The sequence below is a fragment of the Chroicocephalus ridibundus genome, chromosome 5 (genome assembly GCF_963924245.1).
Source record: "Chroicocephalus ridibundus chromosome 5, bChrRid1.1, whole genome shotgun sequence".
Taxonomy (NCBI): domain Eukaryota; kingdom Metazoa; phylum Chordata; class Aves; order Charadriiformes; family Laridae; genus Chroicocephalus; species Chroicocephalus ridibundus.
The window spans coordinates 12,721,575-12,748,433 of record NC_086288.1 but is presented as its reverse complement, the minus strand read 5'-3'; the positions used below and the strand labels follow the sequence as shown (position 1 = coordinate 12,748,433).

The 26,859-nt window shown below is 38.4% G+C and overlaps 2 protein-coding genes across 5 annotated transcripts in view; both read right to left on the bottom strand.

Moving 5' to 3' along the window:
* CLGN (calmegin) overlaps positions 1-13,366 on the bottom strand; it is a 30,319-nt gene extending 16,953 nt beyond the window's left edge. The window contains exons 1-5 of the mRNA XM_063336890.1: positions 13,235-13,366; positions 7,550-7,728; positions 6,569-6,639; positions 3,428-3,486; positions 246-387 (exon numbers count right to left, since the gene is read on the bottom strand). Of these exons, the coding sequence (XP_063192960.1) occupies positions 246-387; positions 3,428-3,486; positions 6,569-6,639; positions 7,550-7,728; positions 13,235-13,283 (500 nt within the window). The 5' untranslated portion in view covers positions 13,284-13,366. The remainder of the gene's footprint in view (positions 1-245; positions 388-3,427; positions 3,487-6,568; positions 6,640-7,549; positions 7,729-13,234) is intronic.
* A 4,937-nt stretch (positions 13,367-18,303) lies between these two features.
* The window catches only part of MGAT4D (MGAT4 family member D), a 38,545-nt gene continuing 29,989 nt past the window's right edge, over positions 18,304-26,859 (bottom strand). For all 4 annotated transcript variants that reach the window (XM_063336927.1, XM_063336929.1, XM_063336926.1 and 1 more), the window contains 6 exons: positions 24,631-24,738; positions 23,421-23,614; positions 21,316-21,394; positions 21,129-21,207; positions 19,726-19,838; positions 18,304-19,158 (listed from right to left, as the gene is read on the bottom strand). In XM_063336927.1, coding sequence (XP_063192997.1) covers positions 19,132-19,158; positions 19,726-19,838; positions 21,129-21,207; positions 21,316-21,394; positions 23,421-23,614; positions 24,631-24,738 — 600 coding nt within the window. In that variant the 3' untranslated portion in view covers positions 18,304-19,131. The remainder of the gene's footprint in view (positions 19,159-19,725; positions 19,839-21,128; positions 21,208-21,315; positions 21,395-23,420; positions 23,615-24,630; positions 24,739-26,859) is intronic.

Here is a 26,859-nt window from a genome sequence, read left to right as displayed (position 1 = left end):
CTTGTAAAATATCACATTTCTGTCCAAAAATATTTCACATGAGTTTAAATATCACTTTTTAACACTCATACTACAATCTTACTTGATTATTAAATCATTCATACTTACAGTTTTGATAACTCTGGATATGATAGGTCAACGCTATGTGGAAGTCAGTATCTTTCTACAGGGATTCACATTACTTTCCCGACTTAAAGATTTTACTAATAATAAATAGTAAGTAAAAAATCTGAGGGATTACTTACTGAACAATCAAAGGTTTATTATCAAAAATAAATGCTTTTGTTAGCATAGCTGATATTGCATGATGCTTTGCCACCGATTTTAACACTAATCCTCTGTCTCCAGGCACTGTGTTTTCTTTCAGCTCTTCTACTTCCCATCTTCCTAAAACACACAGACAGAGTCTTTGAAAAAAAACGTAGGCTGAAGTAAAGAAATCATAGCCTTGTTGAAAGCAAAGAGTTAACAGCCAATAAGGACTAGGTGCCAAAGCAGGGAAGAAATCTTGACATATGATGCAAAGAAGTTAAACAATAATCATCCAATTCATTACTGGTAATTCTACCGTGGATGCAAAACATTACTCAAGTCCAGCTTGCACTTCCCTGAACTAACTACTCTACAGCACTCAAATACAAAATAAAATAAAATAAAATTCATGCTACACAAATTTGCTGCACACATCTTTCTATTAAATCAGTGACAGAATCTTTTAACCAGCACTTCTCAAGAATTAGAAACCACTAGAATTCCAGCTCCACAGTTACATGGTAAAATAAAAACTGTGTCATGCCAATGATCCATCTAACCCAATGTCCTGGCTCAGACAGCAAGAAGGAAAGAAACCTTAGGGAAAAAGAGTGCAAGTAATTGTAACAACAAGAAGTGACAAGCTATTTCTTTTTTCCTTCCCCAAGTAACTGTTTCTACAGCAGTAAAAATCCCAGTTTCATAACTGTTATAGCCAAAAGAAAGAAAATTATCAAAGTTTGAGTTTTATGGACTCAAAAGTAGGAAATAGTAGTAGCCATGGACTCCAAAGTAGGAAAGAATCCCATCCTTACCATAATCCACCCTAAACCAGTGAAATTGAATAGGAAAATGTACACATGTAATAAAAAAATGTTTTTACATCACAAAACTTAATTAAGTTTATTGCACAAACCTGTAGCATGTGTGAATATGGATTTCTGTTTAATTGCAATATTGTATGCGAGAATCAATACATTTTAGATATTTTATTCAAGCCTAAAGCTTCCATTGCTACTATAGAGACTGTTTCAATGCTCTGGTTCATATTTAATGAATTTTATTGTAAAAATCCAATTCAGCCTTAAGAAATCGGCAGATAGTTAAAGAGATGCCTACTCTTTGGGTATGCATAGCTCTATATAGAAAAGCCCAGTTTCCCATTTCAACAAAAAGGTATTTGTTCTAGCTAATTAAGATAATGCTAGCTTTCGATATTTGAAAGACAGCACATGTGTAAAGCACACGTTATTCCTTGCTCTTCTCCAATATTACAGGAATCTCCAAGAAAACCTTAATATTGTAGATCTGTGTCTTTAGCTTGTGGTATCCCACAGTGCCTAGAGGAACAAAGTATTTCTCCAGATTTTAGATTTGTTCCTACCTTCACCACATAAAAAACATTAGTCTCAAGGCACTGCGTAAGCTAGATACCTGCATGGTTCTTCCCCTCCTGCTTGTACAGAATGAGAATCTTTCAGGTCAAATCTAATCACGTGGGAGATGAAGCTTCCCCCTGCCCCTCCCAAAGTCTTTACAAGAATTATCAGATTTGATCTTAAAGACAAGCCTACAGCTTTAAAAATTATAGATTATATAATTGTAAATTCTCCGCGTTTGGAAAAAATACCGTTGATTACACATGTGGGCAAAATCCAAAGAACAAGATTTCTAAAAGGGCAGTTATATTTTCTCAGAGATTAGCAGCACAAGATTCACTGATTTTTTTTCCAGGAATGAACACTTTAGAAAGACTACTTTTACAATTCACTGTAATGTTGAAAAAAAGTCTGTGTCAACACATACAAAAGGAAGAAAACAATGAGTTCTTCAGCATGTATTTTAGAGAAGACGCAAACTGAAATCCAAATGAAACAGCTATTTACTTTTATTTAACTGAAATGTGATTTGTGAAAGGTCATTAAGAAAGGGCAGATATGTATGTCAACATACAAGTTTCTTCTAGTCTGCTAAACAGGAGGTAGGAAAATTCCCTCATCTTCAATAGTGTTCCTTCCTGGAAACTAAGACCAAGGAATAACGTCAGTCAAAACAACAAGACACACAAAAAAATTAAATTGGAAATTTCACTACAGACTTTGTTAAATGTTGAATTGCCTGGGTGTCTGTAAGCAAACATAACTGTTTTGACATTAGAGACAATTTCTACTTAATATGAGGCTAAGTAATCAGAGAGATGTCAGTTCTTCTAAACATCTCGTCTGTATGGATATCTCCTCTGCAACTTCTTTATTTTTACCAGTTATTTCTGGTAACTGCTAAACCTAAAAACATCTGTTCTGTACTGTTGTGAACACCAAAGTCCTACAAGTTACTATGCTTACCACTTTCTATTAACATTGTTTTCATTTGACATAAGAGCAGTAGCAAATACTTTTCTTTTGCAGGAGAAACATTTTCTGTTCTCCTCACTTTCTCCTGAGTGAAATAAATTGAGGTTACAAAATTACTGCTACAGATCACATATCTGTCAACAATTTAAAATTACATCCAGGCAGGCAATTCCAGCCTAGGAATTTATAAGTCAAGTGCAAACCCCAATGATAAAAACCATCAAACCAACTTTTTCATTATTATTTTCCAATTTTTTTTTTTAGACTACTGTAGAATAAACTATACAAGAACCACTGGAGAACCCTACATTCAAGCACAGACAATCTGAAAAAGTATTTTAAAGAAGAACATCATTCAGCTCAACTTTTTTGTTTCAGAAGCTAGTCTGGGAGATCAGCCCATGAATCGGTAGGACAGATGCAGCAACATGGAACTTATTGCTTTAAAAATGTGTTTAACTACCGATATTGAACTGGTAAACCTCTCTGATGTGATTTCAGAGAAGGTAGTTCTCAAGAAGCACTAGTCATAAATAATCAATACTGAATATTCAGATGCCAGAGGGTACTCTAGTATCCTTCATTCCAATAGATTGTTGGGAAGATAAAAAAAAAATAACTTCATGCTAAGTAACCCAATGAGCAACATTTCACATCTCAGTTTCAGGGCAACAGTCATTATACAAACTAACATATTTTTGACTTATGTCATCTAGGTTTTCAAAGTCCAGTTCAGTGTAAGGGGTAGTTATTTCCCAAAGAACAACAGAACATCAGAAACTATAGAGTGGAAGTAACCATTAAAACCAAAACCCACTTACCATCATATTTAGCAATGTTATCATCTGTGTCTTCTTTCTTGGTTTTAGACAACACCCACCTAAAACAAGAAGTGTAGTAGTCATTTCACTAGCTACAGAAAGCTGTAATATTTAACAAGCAAAGGAAAAACAGCTTTTGCTTCTAGGCTGTGAACCTGTGATAATGATTTTGACAGTCATGGAACTTTGCGTAGTTCAAAGAACATGAAAAGAAAAATTAAAATAGTTTAGTCTAATATAGCATTTCAAAATACTCCCTAAGAATGTAAATGAATAGACAATTATAGCTCTAAAGTAATTTAAATATTCTGAATAAACTTCGGTTTTATACACAACCTGAGTTCGGTAGAATGTTAGAATATTACATAAGCACAGAATGTCAAAGATACATGGCAAATAGCAAGGTTCAAATGCAAAACCTTCAATATGACAACGAAAGGAAAAAAATCACCCAAAGAAACCACAATACCATCTGATAGCAACATTACACATGGATAGTAGAGAAGGAAGGGAAGAGGTACAAGCGTCCAAACGACAAATGCAATCATGCGCTTAACAGATTCCAAATGTATTGCACAAAGGGAATCCCAACAGGGCAAACAAACTCCTGATCTCCTTGATACTATAAATAAGGCAAACTCAGCTTATCAAATTGAGGTTACAAAAAAGATATGCACATACCCTACACACAAAGTGTTCATTTGAAGGAGGAAAAAAAAGAAAAAAGAAGGAAAAAAAGGGGCAATCCACCCTCATCTGGTCATACAGTGGTTCTATCTTGAGCCATGCACAGGAATACCTTAAGCCAACATTGTCACTGAACTCTTCATTGTATCAACTACAATACTACATTCTCATAATTAATTCTGTAAAGAACTATTTTCATTCATTCTGAACAATCCTCTGCATGGAGTATTTCAGGGATGAATACTTTATCTTTTCTGCTTGAGTTTCAGCCAGATTTGTTCACTGTTAACAGAAAAGCTTCACAGTATGAATGGCAAACTAGATCCCTCATCTATCAGGAGAAAGACCAATGAAGAAATAATACATCTCCACAAGTCATGCACAAGATTTTCAAGGTCTATTCTCAAAAAAGCAACTCTATTCTGGTGATTTACCTAGTCAATTTATGTGTCTCTTCTCTCCAGTTTTAGGAAAGAAAGGCAACACACTGCTTACTTTCTCATACATCTTAGTTCCATACTTGTTATTCTTATGTAAATTATGTACAGCTAGATCAAAAACATTCTGAGCATTGTAGCTAAAGCTTTGAATATTAAATTTAGTAGGAAGACAAACTAATCTTTGAACAGATCTCAAAGCTAGAAATTGGGATGAATATTATTCAAGTGTTCCAGTTAAGTTTTTGCATTTGTTAAGCAAGGTTTTCAGTTGTTTGGGTTTTGGTTTTTGCTTTTTTAACAATCACTATCACCTCTTCTATTTAATCATTTTCCTGTCATCATTGGTACTGCTTCCTAACATTTAGAAGTGACAAGTGATTAAGACAAGCGATACACTGAAGACAGGAGCTTGTTAGGTATTTTCCTTCTACACTTGGTCTAAATATGTAACAAAAATAAGAAAATATGAAAGACTGTAATGTGAGTAATGACAGATTAATGTTCAGTGGCCTGAAATTCCCTGTAACTCTACAGAATAGAACAGTTTAGAAACAACTGGAAAAAGGGAACAAGATGACTCTTATAAAAGTTACTGGTGCCTGCTACCATGCTACTTTGTTTACATTTTAAATTGTGCATCCTCAATAGACACACATCTTTTATGATGGTATAACCTCACTCCTACAGCAGGTGGATCTCAATCCTCTCACAGGAAGTAAAAAAAAATAGGCAGCTTTAAATTCTACCATAATGAACATATCATATTGCATCTCCTTTCACCTCTGTCTTGCTTTTCACAGAGTGTTATTTTATTCCATCAACTTTAGTAACGTATGAAAACACCTTTTTTTGTAATTCTTTACAAATCAAGAGACAGCTCTCGTTCAACAGCAAAGCGTACAGGAAAAAAAAACAATAACAAGACCTGATTTGTCACTAAAAATGAAAGACTTACCTTCACATTTTAAAACCCTTTCTCATAGCAAGAAAGTACTCTTAACAACTCATCACACCAGCTCTTACTAAAGAGATTTCTACTGCATTCACAGATCCTACCTGGATGCACGCTTACTTAACTTGAGCGTGACAATATGCTAACCCAGCTTGATACAAAAACAAAAAGTCAGTGATCACACAGACCACTTTTACCTAGGACTCATTTGTTTTCCTTGGTATTCTACATCCTTTATAGCTGAGCTAGAAAATACAACTGAAAACTAAGTTGTTTTCCAATTAGAAGTAGGAAGTCTTCTCCAGAAACAGAAAGTAATATATTATATTGACTCTTATTGACAGTGCATTGGTGGCAACTGACTATAGCTCACAATACACAGCTTTTCATTGAGCAACACAAGTCACCCAGTAGCAGTTACACCTTACACTGCCCTACTGATGGAAGAAAACTTACAAGATACAGACAAGACAAAAACGTCTGGCTTAAGAATTTTTGAGATAAACCCGAAGATTTTTTTAAAATACCAATGCACTAAGGTGAAACTACCTAGGAACACATCAGCAGTCTCAAAAATATTTAATTCTTATTGAGTATGGGAAGCAATACAATAAATCAATAAAAAATTGCTAAAAAAAAGGCTTCCCCAATAAAGGTTTTATCTATAATGCTGAAGGCTCTGTCTTCTTATGCATACCTAAGTGCACATGAAGAGGAAGAAAGTTTGCTACTGCAGTGTAATGGCTATGCACTTCACCTTGCAGCTAGTTAAGCTCAACTGGCTAAATCTTTAAATTATATTATTTTTCTTAATGTCCATAAACCCAGAGTTTATTAAAAACTTCCTTAAAACACAAAAACCAGCAACATACCTGAAATATTAACTGTCTGGCTTAACATTATGATGTATTTGGAGCAAGCATTACCAGCCTTCCCAATCTAACCCCTGTAAAAATTAACTTTTATAAAGATACTAGCAGACAAATCAATACAAAGTAAGTCCTGCCACTATAAGTTAAACTGCTAAAAATAAAAGTTTATCATTTTAAGGCATAAACTTACCCAGAAAATTCTCCATCAAAGGTTTCTGTAAAATACACTTCCCCAGTTGGCTTTGGAGTCTGGTACACAACCTAAAAAGACATGTACAGACACATGGTCTAGCATAAATTACATTTTTTCGTTTGAAATACACTATCATCCCTCCAAGAAGCAGCCCATCCAGCCAGACCACCAGATTTTGTTCAGTAGAAACATCTAGCAGCATGAAACACCCTTCCCTGCTCCCGCGTGCCCCTCTTATTTCTACAGTTTGGGCACATCCCTCTAACAGTGAACAATTTTACATCTGTGAATTTTAAAAACTGCTTCCTGCGTTCAAAGCTCATAACTAAAGTACTGTTACACATCTTACGTGCAATAAAACCCCAGAAAATTTACTGAACTTGCACGAGTTCTCTGCTTTCTCCTTACTTCTTTCTATACATGTTTTCCATTCTTCTGTTTTTCTATCTACTTTGCACATTACAGTTGGGCCACACAGTAAAAAGTTGAAACAATAATTTGAGTATTGCCCACATCTATTATGAAGGACAGCATAACAAATGCAAAAAGATTTTCTGAGAATAAAGACAGTGTCAAAAGGCAGCTGTGACTGATGAAATCGAGAAACTGGTCTGAAGTCAAAACCTCAGTAAGACCAAGATGTTTTCTGTTTTCTTCTTAGAAATGGCATGTTATGACTTGCAATAAAAAGTTCTACATCTAGATTGAAGCACAGACAAAACCTTCTTCATGACTATCCACTAGAGGCAGGAGACCTGACTTTATACTTTGGCATGGCAGAATCATTTATTAAGCTTGTCCTGTGTGTCACATACAGCAACTGAAAAACTCAGACTGGTGGGTTTGACGCTCCCTCAGCTGTCAACTCCGTATTAACCTGGTCTTTTTAAAATGCGTTTGTCCACCAATTTATCTACTAGTGGTAACTATGTGCCCTGTAATTAAGCAAGCTTTAACTAAAGACTTCTGTAGTCTTACCTCTAAGGAAGATTTATCTCTGCCAACATTAGGTTCTTGAGACTGCTTGTCGAAATCCTCCGCTTCAACATCTGCGTCCAGAGTTTCTTCATTTTCAATTTCTGCAGTCACTGAGTTAATTATCAGGACACCCAAGCACAGCCAGTCCCACTGGAAGTGCATCCTGCTTATCTGAAGAACTGAAAGTTTTAAATTTTAAATATTGTTGCAAGGATACTATCAATACTATTCCAATGTTACCCCACATTTTACCTCAACAGAAAAAAACACATTAAAATAATAAGAAATAAAGATCATAAAGTATTGTCTCTACAGAATTTTAATAAGGTGCTATACCTTAATTTTAACAATTTCTTACTACACAGCCCTGACTCAGACTCTTTTTCCCTTCCTGTTGTCCCAGTGCTTGTAGCCTGTTCCCTTATCTTGCCAGGCCACAAATCTAGCAAGAATTTGACTGTTGTATATATACATTTTTAAGAATTAAGTAAGACTGCTTTTATTTTTCTCATTCCTTAACAATCTGAACAAGTAATCAAACTGAATCAGTCTCTACAGTGTAGCAAAAAGTAACATCCCTTTCATTAGGGAAAATAAAATTGATAGATTTAGGACATATTATTATCCACTGCCAGAACTACTTGATTGTTTTGGCTCTTCTGCCACTGTCTACATTTGGATGAGTGCAGAGTTTATATCAACTCCAGCTCTAAGTGTCTGAAGAAAGCAAAAGATTGTTTCAGAAATTATCCAATAAACACAAAAGTTTAATCTTAAATGCAAATATCTTTCCAATTTCAGGGAAACTTGAAAATCTTTAATCTGTGTAAGTATAAATGTCAACATCAGATAACTACACCAGCCTCTCAATCTAATCTGCTGCAACACAGAAAAAGATTGTTGCCTAGGTGGTTTTGCTTCACAACTGCAATACATACAAATCCAGTTTAATGTTAGAGTACCCACTGCTTTGGAGCACTGTAGTATCAAGCACATGCCTATGCAAGTTTCCTCAACAGTCTTGCCAAAAATGCTTCTTTCTGAATTTGTTTTTGTCTGGATTTGGAAATGGAAGGCAGATTCTAGATATCACTGCACAGGTATTTATCCTTTGGTTCTTATTAATGTCTATCCACAGTAAGTTTAAAAAGAAAGACAATTACTGATATTTAGTTTGCTATTGTAAGACATTTTCAAACCTTGCATTACTTTTAGCCATTACTACCATAATAAATATTCTGCTACAGAGGTGCTTTCTATGCCTGAGAAAGCAGTCACGCTCTTAGTTATATCATCGCTCTCTAGAGATTAAATTGTTTACCACTACAACCCTAAATATCGCAGCAATTCAAGCAACCTTATACTGGAAGCGTGAGTCTCTTTCTTTCTTGCTAAGCAACAGAAACATTAGAATTGCACCAATTTATCATTCAATTCATAACATTTGCAAGTTCTATCAACCAACACATATAGAGATCAAATAGTATCAGGGCTAAAAAAACCTCATCCCAGTATGACCATACTACAAGTGTCCAAAAAGAAAACAAACTATTTTTTCCTTATTCCTTTTAAGATCTATTAATTTAATATTGAGTGCATTAATTATATTTAGAGCCAAAACCCAGAAGTTTCATAAAGAAGTGTTTCACATATTAGTACTACGTCAATATTAGGAAATCATCAAAAGTCTCCCTTCTTGTGACAAACACCTATTTTCCACAAAAATATGTTAATTATGTTACCATTCTTTTTTTTCTCCCCCACTATTATCCACAATCCATACCATTCTTTGCAGGACTTTTCACCCTGCTGTGTATTTTGCTTGGGGATGGCAAGTCTATGGTTCCCTCTTTTCTCAGTTATTAACACAGTGATATATCTCAAAAGTTATCTGCAAATTTTACTACTTTGTTACTCTTTAATTTTAAGTAAAAACTACAGATACTGTAATTCATAGACCTCCTTGGCCAATTCTAGACCTTAAAATAATCTTGACCTGATGATTTAAAGTCATTCAGTTTATCTTACTGTTGCGGTTTAGGCTGGGTTGGCCACTAAATGAATGACAGATGTTTTCTATTAACCCTCTTCCTTCCCAGAAAGGGAAGGGAGAGAGAATAAGGGAGAGACTTATGGGTTGGGAAAAAAAACATAAGCCAGCTTTTAATGAAATATTAACAATAAAAAGAAAAGCTAATAATATTAATAAGAAAATAATGAAGTGTACACAAATATATACAAAACCAACATCGAGCTCCCAGGATGACAATCACACCACTGGCCAGCACAGGGACTGGGCTCAGCAGCAGATGGGAACTGGAGTCAGAAACGCAGGGATTGGGACCAAAGGCAGACAGACAGAGGCCTCCTCGGATGCCGGCCACTGAAGAGAGAGGCTGACCCCTTTGATCCCTCAGCTTTTACACTGAGCAGGAGGCAGATGGGATGGAATACCCTGTTGGCCAAGTTTGGGTCACCTGCCCTGTCTGCTCCTCCCCACAGGTGCAAGCCCTCTACACTCTTCTACTTCTGACCCTCCAACTTGGTACACAGCAAAGTGAGCTCTGACCTTGGCTGTTAGAGCAAGAAGTATAAGCAAGAGCCTCCCTGCATACCATTCCTTGGCATTAACTACAAGCATCAGACATTATCACTGCCAGAAGCAGACAGTGTCTGAAAAACATATAATTAATTTCAGAGAGTACAGTCAGTCAGAAGAGACTTAACAGAAAAGTAAAATGACTGAAAAGAAAATTGGTTTTGTTCTGCTTCAAACCAGGACACACACGCAAATACTCAATCTTACAGTGTTTGAACATCTTTGTCTGGAGGCTACCACACTCAGTTTTACCACCCCCATCTCAATCATCCCATGTTCTTAATCATCATATTAGCACAAACTGTTGAAGAATTTCCTATCAATACCTTCTGGGACTCCTTAGTTCTTAGCTAAAGTGGCTTATATTACTCAGGTATTAGACTTGCTTTTTTACCATAAAACTTCACTACCTTACTTTAGTAGTTTGTCATGCAGGTGGTCTCCTCTTCCTCTCCTAAAGCAGATGAAGAGATACGTCTTTCTTTGTCAACACACAGTGTGTTTTGCCTATGATCCAAAATGCCTTTCACTTACATAGCTGTAATTTTCCTGTAATTAGCCCCATCCACTTCTGTTCCATACATAGACTAGCAAGGCCATCCAAGAAATCAGACTAATACTCACCTTTCCATACAGTTCCCTTTTAAAGGAACTCCTGACGCTTTCAACGTGTTAAGCTTTTTCCTTTCATTCATGCTAAGCCTTATCACTACTCCTTGAACCTAGCCTAGGACATTCCTAATTTCATTCAGTCTTCTATTACATCTATTACTTTTCCCTTCAAAAAGGGAACACACACTTTTTTGACCTTTTGACACACTTTCTAAATAACTCCAGAAACACTGAAATATGTTATCAAGAACAATTACAGTTATTGCTCAATTGCCAGGCAAAGACTGTTTTAAACAAGACCATTACATCTTTGACTTTTGTGAATTCTGCCAGCACTACGGCCTTAGAATGCAAAATAAATCTTTAAACTAAGTCAAAGAGTTTCTGGTCTCAAAATAGAACTTCACACTATGCATTTAATTGTCTTTAAAACCTACTGAACTTTCCTAATTAGCACATGAAAACCTACGGAAAGCTTTTCTTATTCTTTCCTCAAGGTGACCCTAAAAACAGGCCAAAAGGATCCCCACGGTTAAAAGTTCCTCAGCAGAACAAAACAAGTTATCCTAGCCTACAGCACTCACACAAACACATAACACACTTATGAGCAGTCTTGGCCCAAACGTCAAAGACCAGTGACTTCCAAACCATCTTTCAGGGGGCTACAGCAAATATGTAATTACAAAACCATACATCTTGACAGCACCTTCAGTTAGGAATGCGATATAGCTGTAGTATGACCCATGAGAGAACAGGATAGCCGTTCTTCAGTTTGAAAAGCTGTAATCATAGAAGCTGAGTCAAAGAAGTTTATCCAATAATAATTACACCTCCAAAACGGGATTCACAATCATTCCTTTTGGGATGGGCAGCTTATATTCAGCTTTCTCTCCATGACAGAATTGTCAATATGTTTAATATATGTAACTTCAGACCTGCGATTTTAAACTGAATTTTTGTGTAGCTTGGTCACTCTTTGCGCCGGGAACATCGGTAACTACAGCCCATCTACACATCAGAAGAGACATTTGAGCCAGCAGTACTATAGTAAAGCATACTCTTGGGACCAGCAACAGTGCTGCAACATCAGCGTAATATTGCACCTAAAGAAACAATCCACCATTTCTGAGACACATACTAGTATTTATGAAAGACAACAGGCATAAACTGAAAAAATATTCTGACTGGATATTAGAATTTTTTTCCCCCATAAGGACAGGCAAGCTGTGGTACAGGCTGGCTAGCCTCAGTCCTTGGTGTTTTCCAAGACCAATAGAATAAAGCTCTGAGCAACCTGAACAGGCCTCAGAGCTGACCCTGCCATGAGCAGCAGGCTGGAGTAGAGACCTCCTGGGGTCTCTTCCCACCTGAATGATTTGATTTCCACAGATGGTTGCACAGTGCAAGTACGTCAATCTTCAGACCACTGCACCATGGTCTTTTAGATATTCTACATGTGCCATTAAATTAATGGCATTGTTACTCCATTTGATGCAGAATTAAATAGAGGTCGGGATCTTTTAGATTATTAACCATCCTCTGCTAACCCGCAATGTTTTGGTGGGGTCCCCGTAGCCGAGAGGTCAGGCCATTTGACAGTGGCCCAGAGGGTTTGGAGTTTGAGTCCTACCAACATCTTTGTGACCCTGCTCTGGCAGGGAAGTTGGACTAGATGATCTCCAAAGGTCCCTTCCAACCCTGTGATCACTGACTTTTCCTTGGACTTTAGAGAGGGCCGTGCCTTTTTCATGAAACTGTCAGAGTTCTGCATTCTCAAGCAGAGAGTAAGACTGCCACTAACAGCCTTTCTCACTCAGGGGGCTAAAGCTCCTGCATCCAGTACCAATACATGGGCTTCTCCTATACCAAAATACCAATTCCACCCAGGGCAATGGAAAGCGGTGTTTTTCCCCCAAAACCCTTCCTCCATCCATAACCACGTGCTGCCTTACTCCTCCCCCACAGAGCAGTGTGGCCATCAACCTGACCAAAGACAGCATCCAGCTCCATGAGAAGCACCCTGGAGTTCCTACACAACGACCACCGCAGGGCCAACTGGCTGCCCCGGCCTCACAACCGCCTGTAGTCCTGGCGGCCACGTTCCTCAGGCGAGGCGGCCCTCCTCTCCTCAGGCTCTCCCCTCCGCTCTCTCCTCAGGCGCGGCGTCTCCCCTCAGGGGCTGGGCCGGACCCGCAACCCACCCCCCCAGCTGCTCACCCCTCCGAAACCCAGCCCCAGGAGCCCCGCCGCCGGCCGGGAGGGGTCCGACCTGCCCCCCGCCGCCACACACCGAGCGCCGGAGACAGGACGGGCGCTGCGGGGGACCACCACGCACCCTGCCACCGCCGCGGGCCCGGGTGGCCGCCGCTCCCCCACATACGCTCCCCGCCCTAGTTATCAAACACCACAGCGCAGAGAGCGGCCGACGAGCGGCCCCCACCCCAGCGCACCCCTCCCCGCGGCGGGCAGATTACCGGCGGCGCGATCCCCGCTAGCCGAGCCTGGCTGCCGTTCCCTGGGCATCACCGGCCGCGCATGCGCACCGCCGACACCGGGGATGCGGACGCCGAGGAGCAGGTGCCGCCGCTCTGCCTCAGCCAATCCAGGCGCAGCAAGCGCGGCTCTGCCCAATCCGCGCTCGAACCACCACCTCCACGATCCGCCGCCGGCAGGTAGGCCCACCAATCGAGGGCGCCCTCCCTCCCGGCGTGGGCCAATGGCGGCTCGGCCCGCGGGTGCCCGAGCCAATCGCGGGGCAGCACCTTGCCAGGCTGCCCCTCGGCTTCGCCGCCACGACGCCATTCTGCGCTTAGTCCGGGCTGGGGGATGGCGGTTCCTGAGTGTGCTCCTTCCCTGACGAAAAGTTGCCAGGAGAGACGGGAAATCCAGTGCCATTGGGTTGGACACACATCAGTGTGTGCTCCAGCATAGAGTTTTTTGAGATAGACTTTGCCATTATGGCCACAGTCAGCAGGACCTTGAGCTGCAGTGGCGTCATCCCACTCGGTCAGTGGTCAGGATGGATAAAGACGTCTTGGCTTCTCCGTTGCTAATTGGAGCAATTTAGCTGAAGTTAACCAAGCCCTGTGTTGCAGTTGGAGACTCAGTCTAGCGATCCAGTCTACATTTGGGGGGTCACTGAGGGGAGCGGCCACAGCATTAATTCGTGACTGGTTTTTTGAAAGCCGCACCCAGGCCTGCTGAACACAGCAGGGTACCGCACTGTGGAGCCTCCCGGCCCAGCTCAAGTTGTGTCTTTACACTCTGGGCACTGAACAATATATGAATATTTAAAAACATCATCTGTGACACCAATAGTTGAAACGTGCAGGAGAGGGCTGAGACAAAAGCGATTCCTTGAGGGATCATGAGGAATGTAGAAGTTGTTCCAGCTGCTGCCGGACTGGGTCAGGGCTTGGCATGTTTGCACGTCATGCTGTGTCACTTGACAGCTTGTCTCAAAGACTTCCTGCTGGCCAAAGGCTGTAGGAGTTGCCATCCACATTTCAAGCTCAATGTTCATTCTGGACACCAACCATCACGCCAGTATTGGTGAGATGAACCACACAACTATAGCCACTGCCTTCCGTTCTTACTGTTGAATCTCTCTGAAGGATGCATCTGCAACTCTTCACTGAAGACTGCTTTTGAAAGGTACGCTCCTACGCAGCCAAGGGCATGCGTCATTGCAGTACCAGCCGTCCCCTCAAATGCAGGCAGATTTCACTGCCCAAGAAATTCTTACTAAGGCACATAAGCAGAGCTTTTCTTTCTACTGCCTATGAAACTGTGGGTCTGTGAAAGAAAAGAAGGAAGGAAATACCAGAAATGTTGATAGCTATAAGAAAAAGTGGTACTTTTTTCTCATCACTCAAAGCATCTTTCAGCCAGCGCTCAGGCCACAAGAATCTGTTTTGTGTTACTTGATTCTTACCATGTTGAGGAAACGGTCTTTTGGACATAACAATTATGGCCTATGCACTGTTAAGTTAAGCTTCCCCCTTCCTAAAATAATTTATAATGTCAGATAATTTTTATAGATTTCTCCATTTGGTTTATGTCTACTGCATATTAGTTTGTTGACTCAAAACTCTTAGGAGTTACCATTAGAATGTGTAACATGAATTATAAATCCAAATGCTCATATTTATTTTTGTGGTATTCTGCCTTTCAAGTATTAGGGGTCCACATAATTAATGGAAATAAAATCACTAATTCAAATCCGTATTTAATGTGCTTTTGAGAAATGGTACCATAGTCCTTTGGAAACTTCAATCTTTAGACATCTCTAGCTAAAAAAAAATAAAGGGATGTTCTTGAGCAAACAAAGACAGATGAAAGCTATCCTCACAGCTTGAAATGCACATACATCCTTTTAGAAGCAATTGGAGAATTAAAGATTTCTGCTTACTGCAGAATTAATTGTTAATTTTACTACCATTCATTGTAAGGCATCTATGAAAGACTTATCTGGAATCTTACATTTATGCAAATAAATAATAGTTTAAAAAAAAAACAACAAAGAAAACACAACCCAAAACACTCTCAGACATGACAATTAGTTTGCGCAACCAGTAATACAGGTAACAAATGTGTCTTATGAGTAATAAAAAAAGTAGATGTTAGAGAAAATTGGGATCCATGTGTATGAGACACTATCCACTTTCTTTCTCAAATGAGAGATATTTTCAATTCAATAAGCAAATACATTTTCAACTTTGGATTAAATATTTCCTAATTAATTTTAATAGATATTCCTGCTTAGTTTCCTCTCAGTGTACATTTAGCAGCCATTAGCATTTACAGTAGATGTGTGCTTGTATTAAGCTGTCATAACAGCACTGATGAGATTAGGGGCCCATGTAATTAATGGAAATAAAAAACAATTTAAAAAATTGGTAAAGCCAAGTTCATAACTGCCTTTCGTATTGAAGCCAAATGTTAGCATTCCCCTTTCAAAAGTCCCTCAAAGGTTTTAAGACAAGAATGGAGACACAGCATTCAGAGAAATGAATAACTGCGCTCCAGTGAAAATCAAAATGGGTTGAATAAATCATCATTAATATTGAATTAGCCTGAAAAATGGGCTTTTTTCCCACACAGGTATTTAACCTGATTAGGTACATGTACAGTGAGCCCAAGGTAGTCAATATTTTCTCGATTATGTTTTAAACCACATGAAAATACTGAAGTAAAATTCCGTACTGAAGGAACCTGGTGATCCTGTATGGAATCTGAAACTCCTTTCATAGTTTTTTTTTTTTTATTTAGGCTTACTGCCTTTGTTTCTGTAAGTTACAATCACAGCGCCTACCCTGCAAAAACCTGTCACCCATAAAGTCAGAGGATGTTCCTTATCCCCTGGACCCGTTACCTAAACTGAAGCTTCCTATGAGGCGGCCTCCCTGCAGCCTTTAACCTGGCCCCAGGGCTGCGGTGTGCGAAGGCGCACGCAGGCTCAGTACACAGGATTATTAAAGGGAAAACCACAGGCAGGGACTTGCTTGCAGGGTGGAAAGGAAGCTGGTGCACCTGTTCTGTAACCGCCCCTTGCCTAACAGAGACTGTTATGAACAAACCCAGCTAATTCACTCGCCAGTGGTGGTTGTTGCTGTTAACATACAAAGGTAAATAAGTGTATTTGTGTTACACTCCATTGTCTTAAACTTCCTGGGGCTGCAACACTCACTATTCAGCTGTCACTTCTTCACTGAAAATCCCGAGTTCCTCTCAAGAGGTTCCTTCAGTTTTATAGTGGTGCTGCAGATTGTGCAAGAAACTTCTGCACTCTGCAAAGCACAGGAATAATCAAGAGTAAGCAAAGTTTTAATAGTGCATATGCAAGCATTCATTATTTCCTGTGTCAACATTTAAAACCTCGTTTACGTCAAAGTGATGGGAAGTGTGTTCTGCGATTGCAATGGTTATGTAAAATACGCAAAAATAGAATCAGAATGAATGAAGGACAAAGCTGGCAGTGCAGAATGAAAAAAATGTATTTACAAAAAGTCCAGTCGCTTCCTAACATAATTTCAGGTATTCTGAAATTTTTGAATTTCTGAGCTTTTTGAAATTACACTTCAACACTTAAGAGTGAAATCTCATTTCACTATGAAAATAAGAGGTTTTGGTAACAAAATCTATTGCCTTAGTATTTTCTGTGTTTTCACTGACTAATAATTGTTCTGAAATGTCCTCCTTATGGTGACGCTTCCCTGTAACAAGTGAGTGTAAGGCAGCCTGAACGCAGACACTGCTCCCAGCCTGGGACTCTGTTGCAGTGAAAGCAATGGCAAAACAAGATTTTAAGTTTTTACTAGATCACGTGCCTAATTAGTAAAATGTTCTACAATAAATGCTCTCTCTACTTTGATTTCTGCTGTTTTCATCTTTTGATGGCAGGTGAAACAAGCCTTATAAGAGGTCAATTCAGACTATACAGTTGCAGTACATTTACAAGGACTTGCCATTCTGAAGCATTTGACAAGATCCTGAAGATAATCCCCATGACATGATGTGATTTCAATGACAGTATTAAAAGCTATGACATGCTAAGAACTGCACTAAGGCGACAGGAGAGGTCCCACACTTCAATCATTTTCATACGTCTACAAATTTCTAAAGCTCTGCAGGAAAAAAAAACCCCTTGTTCTGTAGGTTATCTGTGGCTTTGCCTTTTTGAGTAGAGGGCCCTATTCATTTCAAGTTGTTTTTCCCCAAAGATGCTAAAGCACTTCAGGTTAAGAGAGAGAATGACTTCAGAGAACTCAATTTTGTCTCTCTCAATGCAATCTGATTTGTTTTTTATTCCCTAGTACAAGTTTTTGTCTCAGACTCCTGCGTCGGCAGAGAAAAAGATGATCTGGAAGGCGATTCTGAGCAAGGTCATTGGGAGGCGGCTCTGCCCTTCTCGTGCCAGGTAGGTTCGATGCAGAGCCACTTTACTTCCTCTCTTTCCCTAGCTGCAGTTTTAGCCACTGCTTTTTAACAATCCACTGGTCTCAGTTTCACTTAGCCCTTCTTTTTACTGGAAGTGCTGATGGATAAAGGTGTCCCTCTGTGCATCTCTGGATTACTGCATTAATTCTTAACCTGCATTGAACTCTTATCCTAACGAAGGCTGCAGTATTTGGTCCGAGGAATACATGCATACATATGTATGTATATATATCTACATGCACATATATATTGCACCACAGTATACTAACAATACTGTAAATGATCAAAATATTATTAGAGGTGGTCTTTGAAAAAACACCCTTCTGAAATGTTTTAATGTAAGAAAATTAATTTAATCTTATTCTAAATTAAAATACTTTTGCATTAGGAATACAATTCTTCATTAATGTAACCCATTTAATACAAATCCATGCCACAGTGTACAGTGCAGCTTATTTCTCGCTGTCTGCTGTGCAGCTGCAATGCATGTGCAGGAGAATGAGGGCGCAGTTGTGCTTCAAGTGCTAAGGAGGTGATAGAGGAATCCTGCACATTAACAGGTGGATGTCCAAGGTGGATTGTCATTTCCCCAAAACATTTCAAATGTTTTAAAATCAAACTTTTATTGAGTTTTGCCTTGTGACCAGGATTTCAGTATCAGTACATACTGATTATCAACAGGAGCCAAAACTTTATTTAAATAGATTTTCTTTCTACAAAAATATAGTTATACATAATACCCTTATTATTTCCCGTACTTAATTAAATGCAAAATTCACTGAAAAGTTTTACAATCATCTGAACAAAATCTGTTTAAGTTTCAAGTTATTCAAATGGTAGCTTGTAGGCACTTCCCATTAAAAAAAATATTAAACATAACTTATGCTACATTAATGCTGAAACACATTCCTTCTGTTAAGTTTGAGATCCATTTTCATATTGTTAAGCAGACTGCTCTAAATCCTTGCAATGAATATTGACAATTTTCCTTCAGTTCTACGTTCCGTCCAAAACGGACCAGTGTTCTTAGTGGAGTTGAACACTGGGTCCTTTATATTTTTCAAAAATGTCCATATTTTTAGTTCTGGTGAAACCATGCTTTTATGCTTTAGTCCCTGAGACAGCCTGTAATGCTTTATCAGTTGTTTATAATAATATATATTAAATGTTGCCAAGCTAAGGTGAGATTTTTATATATGACACCTTACTCAAGAACATTTTATAGAAATTAATAACATAAAGAGGTTCTTTATAGCTTTTAATATTCTTTATATAAAGATTTAACAGTTATCACAACTCTTTCCTAATACACAGTATTAAGAGTGAAATGGGTTTGGATTTGTTCTTTTTACCCAGGCAGTTTTTTGTTGCTGTTAGCCTTGTTTTCAAACAATCTGTAACAAGTGACATGTCAAAAATGTATTTTTTTTTTTCAGTTTTCAGATGTCTTGATAAGTACCTGAAAAAAAACCAAAATATATTATTTTCAAAAATCTGAGTAAGAAGCATGGCGTAAGACATGAGCTTTTCCCTCCTTCCAACTACGGCTATAATTTTAGGCTGTAGTAATTCTCTTCAGTAACTTCTCGTTAATATCTTCTACTTACGGGTTCACACACATTCAGACAACTTGGGAGAAACTTGAAGAATAAAAAAAAATCATGTTAATCTGAAAAATGTTTGCATATTATAATTAATATCCAAGATGGTGACTGGCAAAAGCTGGAAAAGCCTCCCTGTCTCCTTTGGTTGGTTTGTTTATCGTGACCCAACTTCTAGTGGCCGTACTTACAGCACTGCAAATCTGGAGAATCATCCCATTTGAGCATTTCCAGCACTTTTTCTATTAAATAAATTTAATTTCTCCCCTGAATAATTAATTAATTCTCCACTTGTGTGAGTTTTTCCCACACAAAATTCCATTCAAAATTAAATAAAAATTAATGATTATCAGTACTATATGGTAGGAAGAATTGAAGCTCATTGAATAAAGGTTTAATTAAAATGCTTTTATTAACATGCTTACCTCACTAAGTATTGCCCATACAGGAGAATCAGAATTGACTGATAAACGAATAGCCTGTATTTTTCCTATTGACTGATTGATACTGCCTTCTGCAATTCCATTTTCAAAAGCCCCTAAATAAAAAAATAAAACGAGACCCGTACAAACATATATTAGAATGAAATATGCTTCCAAGTGAACTTATGCAAAAGCTCTAAATTACAAATTATAAATTAACTCCAGGGATACAACGTTAAGGAAAAATAACCTTTTGGTAAAAGTCAAACAATAACTGAAAGATAAAACTGTAAACAAGAAGGAGGATTCATTCCTTCAGTTACAGCAACTAGAACCTGGAGAAGAATACAAGAAAATAAAGAACCTATAGCTACAAATGTTAAAAAATAAATGTAAATATGTTAGCAGTGACGATATACATACAGCACACACGGTCACGTTAAATAATCTAAAAGAGCTTTAGCTTCTCTAGAAGCTTTTTAGCTTCTCTAAAAGAGAAGTATGATTATTTTTAAAAAGCTGTATTAGGAATCATGGACCAATTCCTACACACTTCTTCACCAGTTCAATGCTTTTTAACTAACCTTGTTAAACTGGCATAAAATCACTGCAGACAAATGAAAAATGGTCATCCCATGTATGATATTTATTTCCTATCCACTTTCATGTGCAACTGTGAGTTGACAGCATTTCAGTTTGGATCTCTAATTAGAGTAAAAGAGCCACGAGGAGGTGGGAGAGAGATGCAAATCAAAGAAAACAAGAAGCGTTGGAGAGGTGAAAGTGATTCACTGGGAGAAAAGAGCAATTCTGTGGTGGAAGAGGTGGAAGAAAGTGGGAAGCAAAGCAGATCTCCCAATGGTCTGGTTTTGTTCATGTAGTGGCGTTTTAGTTTAGGTAATGATAGAAACCAGGCCTTGGCAAGCGTGTGGAGAACCTGCAGGTCATTGAAGAGAAGTCTTGTACCACCCTGGGGAAGGGAAAAGGGGAAGGAGGGCTGGGGGCAAAAAAGGGGGGAAGGTGCATGGCGTGATGCTTCATTTTGGGTTGGAGCACAAGTTAATGCTCTTATAAGAAATCCTTGTCTTCAGCTAAGGCTGCAAAATCCAAACCAGAATCAATTATCCTATTAAGACCTTGCACAGACTTCAGTTAGTCTTTCTTCTAATTAGATATCTTGGCTTTGGCCGCTGCTGGCAGGGCTCTTCATTATTTAAAACAAAATAGGATAGTAATTGGTCAAACATCATATACTATGATATGCAGTAGCGCAAAGGGTTTCTTTTCCTTCCTAGTTCACCTTGGAATGTTGTATTTATTACAGAGTTAATGAAATTCTCAAATGCAGAAACATTTTATACATAAGAACAAAATTTCTGGTTTTGAAGCGACAATAAACAATTTACCTATTTTTAAATATCCGTCTTTAGTTGCTGGGTAGTTAAATTTACTTCCATTGTCAATCAGTTCTTTTCTTAGCATTTCCTGTAAAAAAATAAAACAACAAAATCTCCAGAAATATTTTTTAGGGCGTCAACATCATTCTCAAAATGAAATAGCACTATGTATTACAACTGGAAATGAGAGACTTACATCAGCTGGCAACACTTCCACAGTCGTGTTAAACAGTTTATCACCCGGGTGCTCCATGTTTCCACTTCTGAAGAAGTACCTGGTGATAAATGTATATTATTTCCAGGTAAAATGTTCTAGGGAAGTAATTCTTTTCAGTTTTGAAAGAAAGTTTCAAATACCTTTTCTTTAATTATTTGTGGGCTATAGGGAACAGAAATAGGCGTTGAAACTTTCCAATATGTCACCAATCCATTCTAGAGGCTTTTTATTTTAAACCGGACAAGCATTAAAAACATCTTCCTCTGGAACCACAAATCCAAGTGTCCCCCCTTTTCAGTGCTCAAGTTCCAAATAAATTAACTTTCCAGTTTGAAATGCCTAAGGAAGATCTGCCCTCTGATCTGTTCCGATCATCCTAAAGCCGAGGTGAGATGGGCTGCAGGAATGCAATGGCAGCAAAAATCCTGGTTTCTACCAGACCATACGCTACATGCCAAGAGAATCCCCCTTTTTATCAATACTGAACAATTCAGGTGCTTCTAAATAACCCCCTTTATAGCCAATGAGCATCATCAAAGCAAGAATCCAAGCAAAAACACCTATGAGATTTTAAAAAGACAAATAAATGCCTGTTTGGTTTTGAATTTCTAAGAACCTAAGAGTTCTTAGGATTTTAGATCCAAAAAGAGCTAAGGAAATTTAAAGTATCAGCCTCCCTCCTCAGGCATCAAACAATCAAGACCTAAGAAGACCAGCAGATATTGTAGGATTAACTATACATTTTCACAGGTTAGCAGTGGGATGGGGCTGGCATCAGCCATTAGGCAATACCATGTGTAAGTTAGCTTCATCCAGTACGACTTCCCACTAACAGCAAAATGCAAAAATAGAGGCTACCCAAGTTTCCCAAAGCATAAACCAGTTAATTAGCAGTGTTCATTACAGAACACCAGTGTTTATTATAACAACTCTCACTTAGTGCAGCTCACTAGATGGAGATACAGACTTGCTTTCTTAAGTTCTTTTTGAAATAAATGAGAAATCTACAATCTTTGCAGAAATTGAATTGTCTTAGTTTTGTGACCAGTTTTGGGAGGAAGTGTAACAACAGTGAAGGAGTTTTCTCTCTGAATGTCGTTACAGAGATATGGTAATTATGGTAATTGGTGTCAGAGACATTCTCCTGGAACCATATTTCTTGCTAGGTTGCTTTTAACTCAGATCTGTTCTCCAATCCAACAGAGAGAGAAGAAACTTTGCTTCTTTTGGTGCCAACCTCAGTTTGTACTGTTTATAGAGTAAGTCCTTCTGAAAAATGCTTCCCTATCTTAAGCTACAGGTGTCTTTTCCTTTCAAAGAAACCCAAGTTGAATGATGCAAGAACAGAGAAGACAGTTTCACCTTTTAGAATCAGAAAAAGATTCAAGGTGGGACCTGGCTGTAGATCCAAACACGTGAAGTGAGAAGTCTGTCTGTGACCCAGGTGTTCAAGCTCTCATTACGGGCAATAGAGATATATGAATAGCTCTCTCCCTTCCACTGAGTCTATCAAGTAGGTCTCCATCTGTCATGTATACGAGGAGCTTACACACCTACTTTACATAGACATCTCTACTGTAAATACCTACATTGAAGTCTCTGAATCTTCAACTGAATCCCACCTTCATTAATTCACTCTTCATTATTTCCCCACAATAGTGATATTTTCTGTTCGCTTTCACCTACACTGATAAGTGTCAGGTCTGGGACATGGCCTTTGACTTGACTGACATCATGCAAACAGCCTTTCTGTTGACAACTATAGAAATACAACTTTCACTGACTCCATTGATGAAATTCATTAGTTAAAATCCTTTGAGAATTATCATAAGAGAATGTAAAATATTTAACTGAAGAAGTAAAAGGAAAAAAAATTAAGAAGCTCTCTAATTACTAATGAAGAAATATATTTCAGGAGGGGAATTCAAGAGGGGGAGAAGATAAATAGCAAATCATGTATTTTTTGGTCAGTAATGAGTCTATGGTTTATGTGAGCAGTTGAGCACTGGTGATTCTGAACACACTCAGTCATTTCCAAACTGGATATACATAGGCTTCCATATTCCATATGATGTAATACTTACTTTTCAACTTTTAATGGATTTAAAAAGGTGAAGCGGATGTAGTCCCCTGCCACTGGAGCTGAAGCCCAAAAACAGTCTTCTCCTTTATAAATTTTTTCCAAGGTATATTGCTGGTATATTCTTAGGCTTGTATCCACTTTTGCAGGAGGATTATTATGTGCTTTATGTAGCGCATTTTTGCCAAAATCTTTATCCTGTTGGATATAAAGAAGTGTAATTTCATTCATACAATGAAAAAAAAGTGCTCTAATATCTTGACTTACTACAGGAAGCTATTCCAGAAAATAATTACCTCAGTGTCAGAAAATCTACAATCTACTTTTAATAGATTTAGAAAAATGTTACAATAGATTTTCTAAGGGAAACAGAATATTCATTTCCTTGTAATCAACGTTACAGTTTGTAGACAGAGCTGTATTGATTATTTCTCAGTTGCCTAAATTTAAAAATAAACTTCTCTACACTAGCCTATTTCATAGTTCTCTACTATGCCTTCTGCCAGGACATCTGATATTGGTCTCTGCGAAACGCTACGTGAACCTCCATTCTGATCCAATACAGCAATTTAAATGATCTTATGACTAATCTAAATGGCACCATCAGGACATCCCTGAAGTCTGGTGCTTCACTGCTCTTGTCCTTACCAAGTATGTGGTAGATCCACTGTTTGCCCTCCAAACTCTCCCTAAAAAATCTATGGCCATCACGACAGCCACACCCTTGTCCTACCAGTATACCTTCTTCTTAATAGTCCCTCGTATTGGGATTGTGGACTATTACAGAATCATAGAATCGTTTTGGTTGGAAGAGACCTTTAGGATCATCAAGTCCAACCACTAAACTAGCACTGCCAAGTCCACCACTAAACCATGTCCCTATTTGGCCAAAACAACCCACCATAGCTGTTTGTGTTTGTACCGTGCAGAGCACATGAAACCTTGGTCTGTGAAGAGGGTTCCTACATCCCATGAAATGCTACTATGGTACGAGCATTCAGATTAGAGATTCAGAGATGTTTATGCAGAGGCAGTGTCCCCAGTCTGCAGTGTAGATGCCAGATTACTATTCTCCCCCAAATCTGTAAACCAGCGTTCTTGGATATGGAAACACCATCTAAAGCCAAAGATGCAATGCTTGAAACTAATTTGAGAAAACAAGTCAGAACACAAGAATATAATATAGAAATATGACATTAATTACTTATCCTTACTTTCAAATTCTGTATCTTCCCAGCCAATGATGAATAAATTCCCACGTGCTGAAATAGAGATGGTTTCGCACGGATACGTAACTTTACTTTTTCTTTTTCACAGTGTATCTGGAAAGAAAGTAAAAGGGTGAGAAGTTTTATTTAAATACAGGAGAGACAAACTAAGTTCCATAAGGCAATTTCATTGTGTAGTTGAGGGTATGGGTCCAGGTTTTTTAACCATATTTTAAATGAGTAATTCGTAGATTAACGGTCACCTTATTTCAAATACGTTGTTTCTAGACCTAAACTTGTAATTCCAGTCGTGGTGCTATGTAGATTTCAAGGCTCAATCACCACTAATTCAGGGACTTCAGCACTGTATACCATCAGTTACACCTCAGAGTGACAAGTGGACCTCAAATCTGAAACTGATTTTTTTAACTGTTTCTGGCAAATTTCATTTCAACTCTTGGCCTTGCCATATCATTCTAAAAAAAATTATTTTGACCAAAACTGACTTTCTCGAGATAGATTCTGGTTACATTTCAATCTTTGTCATTTGGGCTGTCTGCTATGTTTGAGAGGCTTATAATGTACTATACTATACTATGTTATGTATCTTTTATCTTACAATTCCATAAAACCCTTAGATACTGTATTTCAATTGTGATTTTCCAGTTTAGTACACTTTGTAATATGGCATATACCAGGGAATTAAATAACTGTAATTGGTACTAATTTCCAAGTTTCTTGATTTTTGAATGATAACAAATTACTTCTTTATGTGTAATTTTTGCTCTATATGTGTAGAGCATCATAGTTTGATACAATGAAGCAAACATGCTACAGTAATTAATGAGACATAATGAAGCATAATGGCATAGAACAGAGCAAAGAGCTGAAATGGGACTCCCTGGGTTCTACTCTCAGTTCTGCCACAGAATTATTGTATGAGTTTGGAAAATCATTTAACTTTTCTGTATCCCAGGTCTCACATCTTTAGATTTGAGCGGGTAATATGTTTACCTTTCAAGTGCTTTCAGTTCTATAAAAGAAAAATGTTACGTAAAATATATTAATGCCCTCTAAAGCTAGAAGTGATTAAGTCGTCACTCAGCTGGCTTAAACACCAAAACTCATGGGGGATTTATGGTTTCCGCAGAAGTACTAATTACAAGTTCAAAACCACCTGGAAGTCTATAAAAAGAACTAAGTATTTTTATGTTTGTCCACAGCAGATGTTCAGCAAAACAATGTAAAAACACAATACATGCAAATTGATTTATTGACAGCTGCTTCTTTGAAAAGCATCCTATACTTTTGCTAGAAAAAAAATCATTATAAGAAAATTTGTGAACTTTCTACTGACAGGGTTTGCAGTTCATCCCCTATAATAAAGGTAGTCTAGCAGGTCTCCTTTCACACTATGGCAGCACTACCAAAACAGCTACTTATGGTAGCAGCTGAGAATAATCAGTAGCACAGGACTGGTGTGGTCATTTGTGCAGAAACTGAGATAAGGCTCCTCACTGAGTCAGGGCTCCCATCTTTGCAGCCTGCTAGTCCCCACTACACTTGATAGATAGATACCACTGCACGTGATCACAGAACCATACAATGTTTTGGGTTCAAAGGGACCTTCAAAGATCATCTAGTTCCAACCCCCTGCCATGGGCAGGGACACCTCCTACTAGACCAGGCTGCTCAAAGCCCCATCGAACCTGACTTTCAACCCTTCCAGGGATGGGGCATCCACAGCTTCTCTGAGCAACCTGTTCCAGTGCCTCACCACCCTCAGCGTAAAAAATGCCTTCCTTATGTCCAATCTAAATCTACCCTCCTTCAATTTAAGACTGTTGCCCCTTGTCCTGTCACCACAGGGCCCTGGTAGAAGGTCTTTCTCTGTCTTTCTTATAAGCCTTTAAGTACCGAAAGGCTACAATGTGGTCTGCTGGGAGCCTTCTCTTCTCCAGACTGAACAGCCCCAACTCTCTCAGCCTGTCTCCATAGCAGAGGTGTTCCATCACTCTGATCATTTTTGCGGCCCTCCTCTGGACCTGCTCCAACAGGTCCATGTCTTTTTTGTACTGGGGACCCCAGAACCGGATGATGGTTCACAGGAGGTAAACATGACGAAGTTTCTGAACGATGCAGAGATGTGATGGCTCTGATCATTACAAACTGTCTTTTCCAACTCGGTGAGCAAATGTAGCTGAATCTTGGTATATTAATACTCGTGTGCCACAT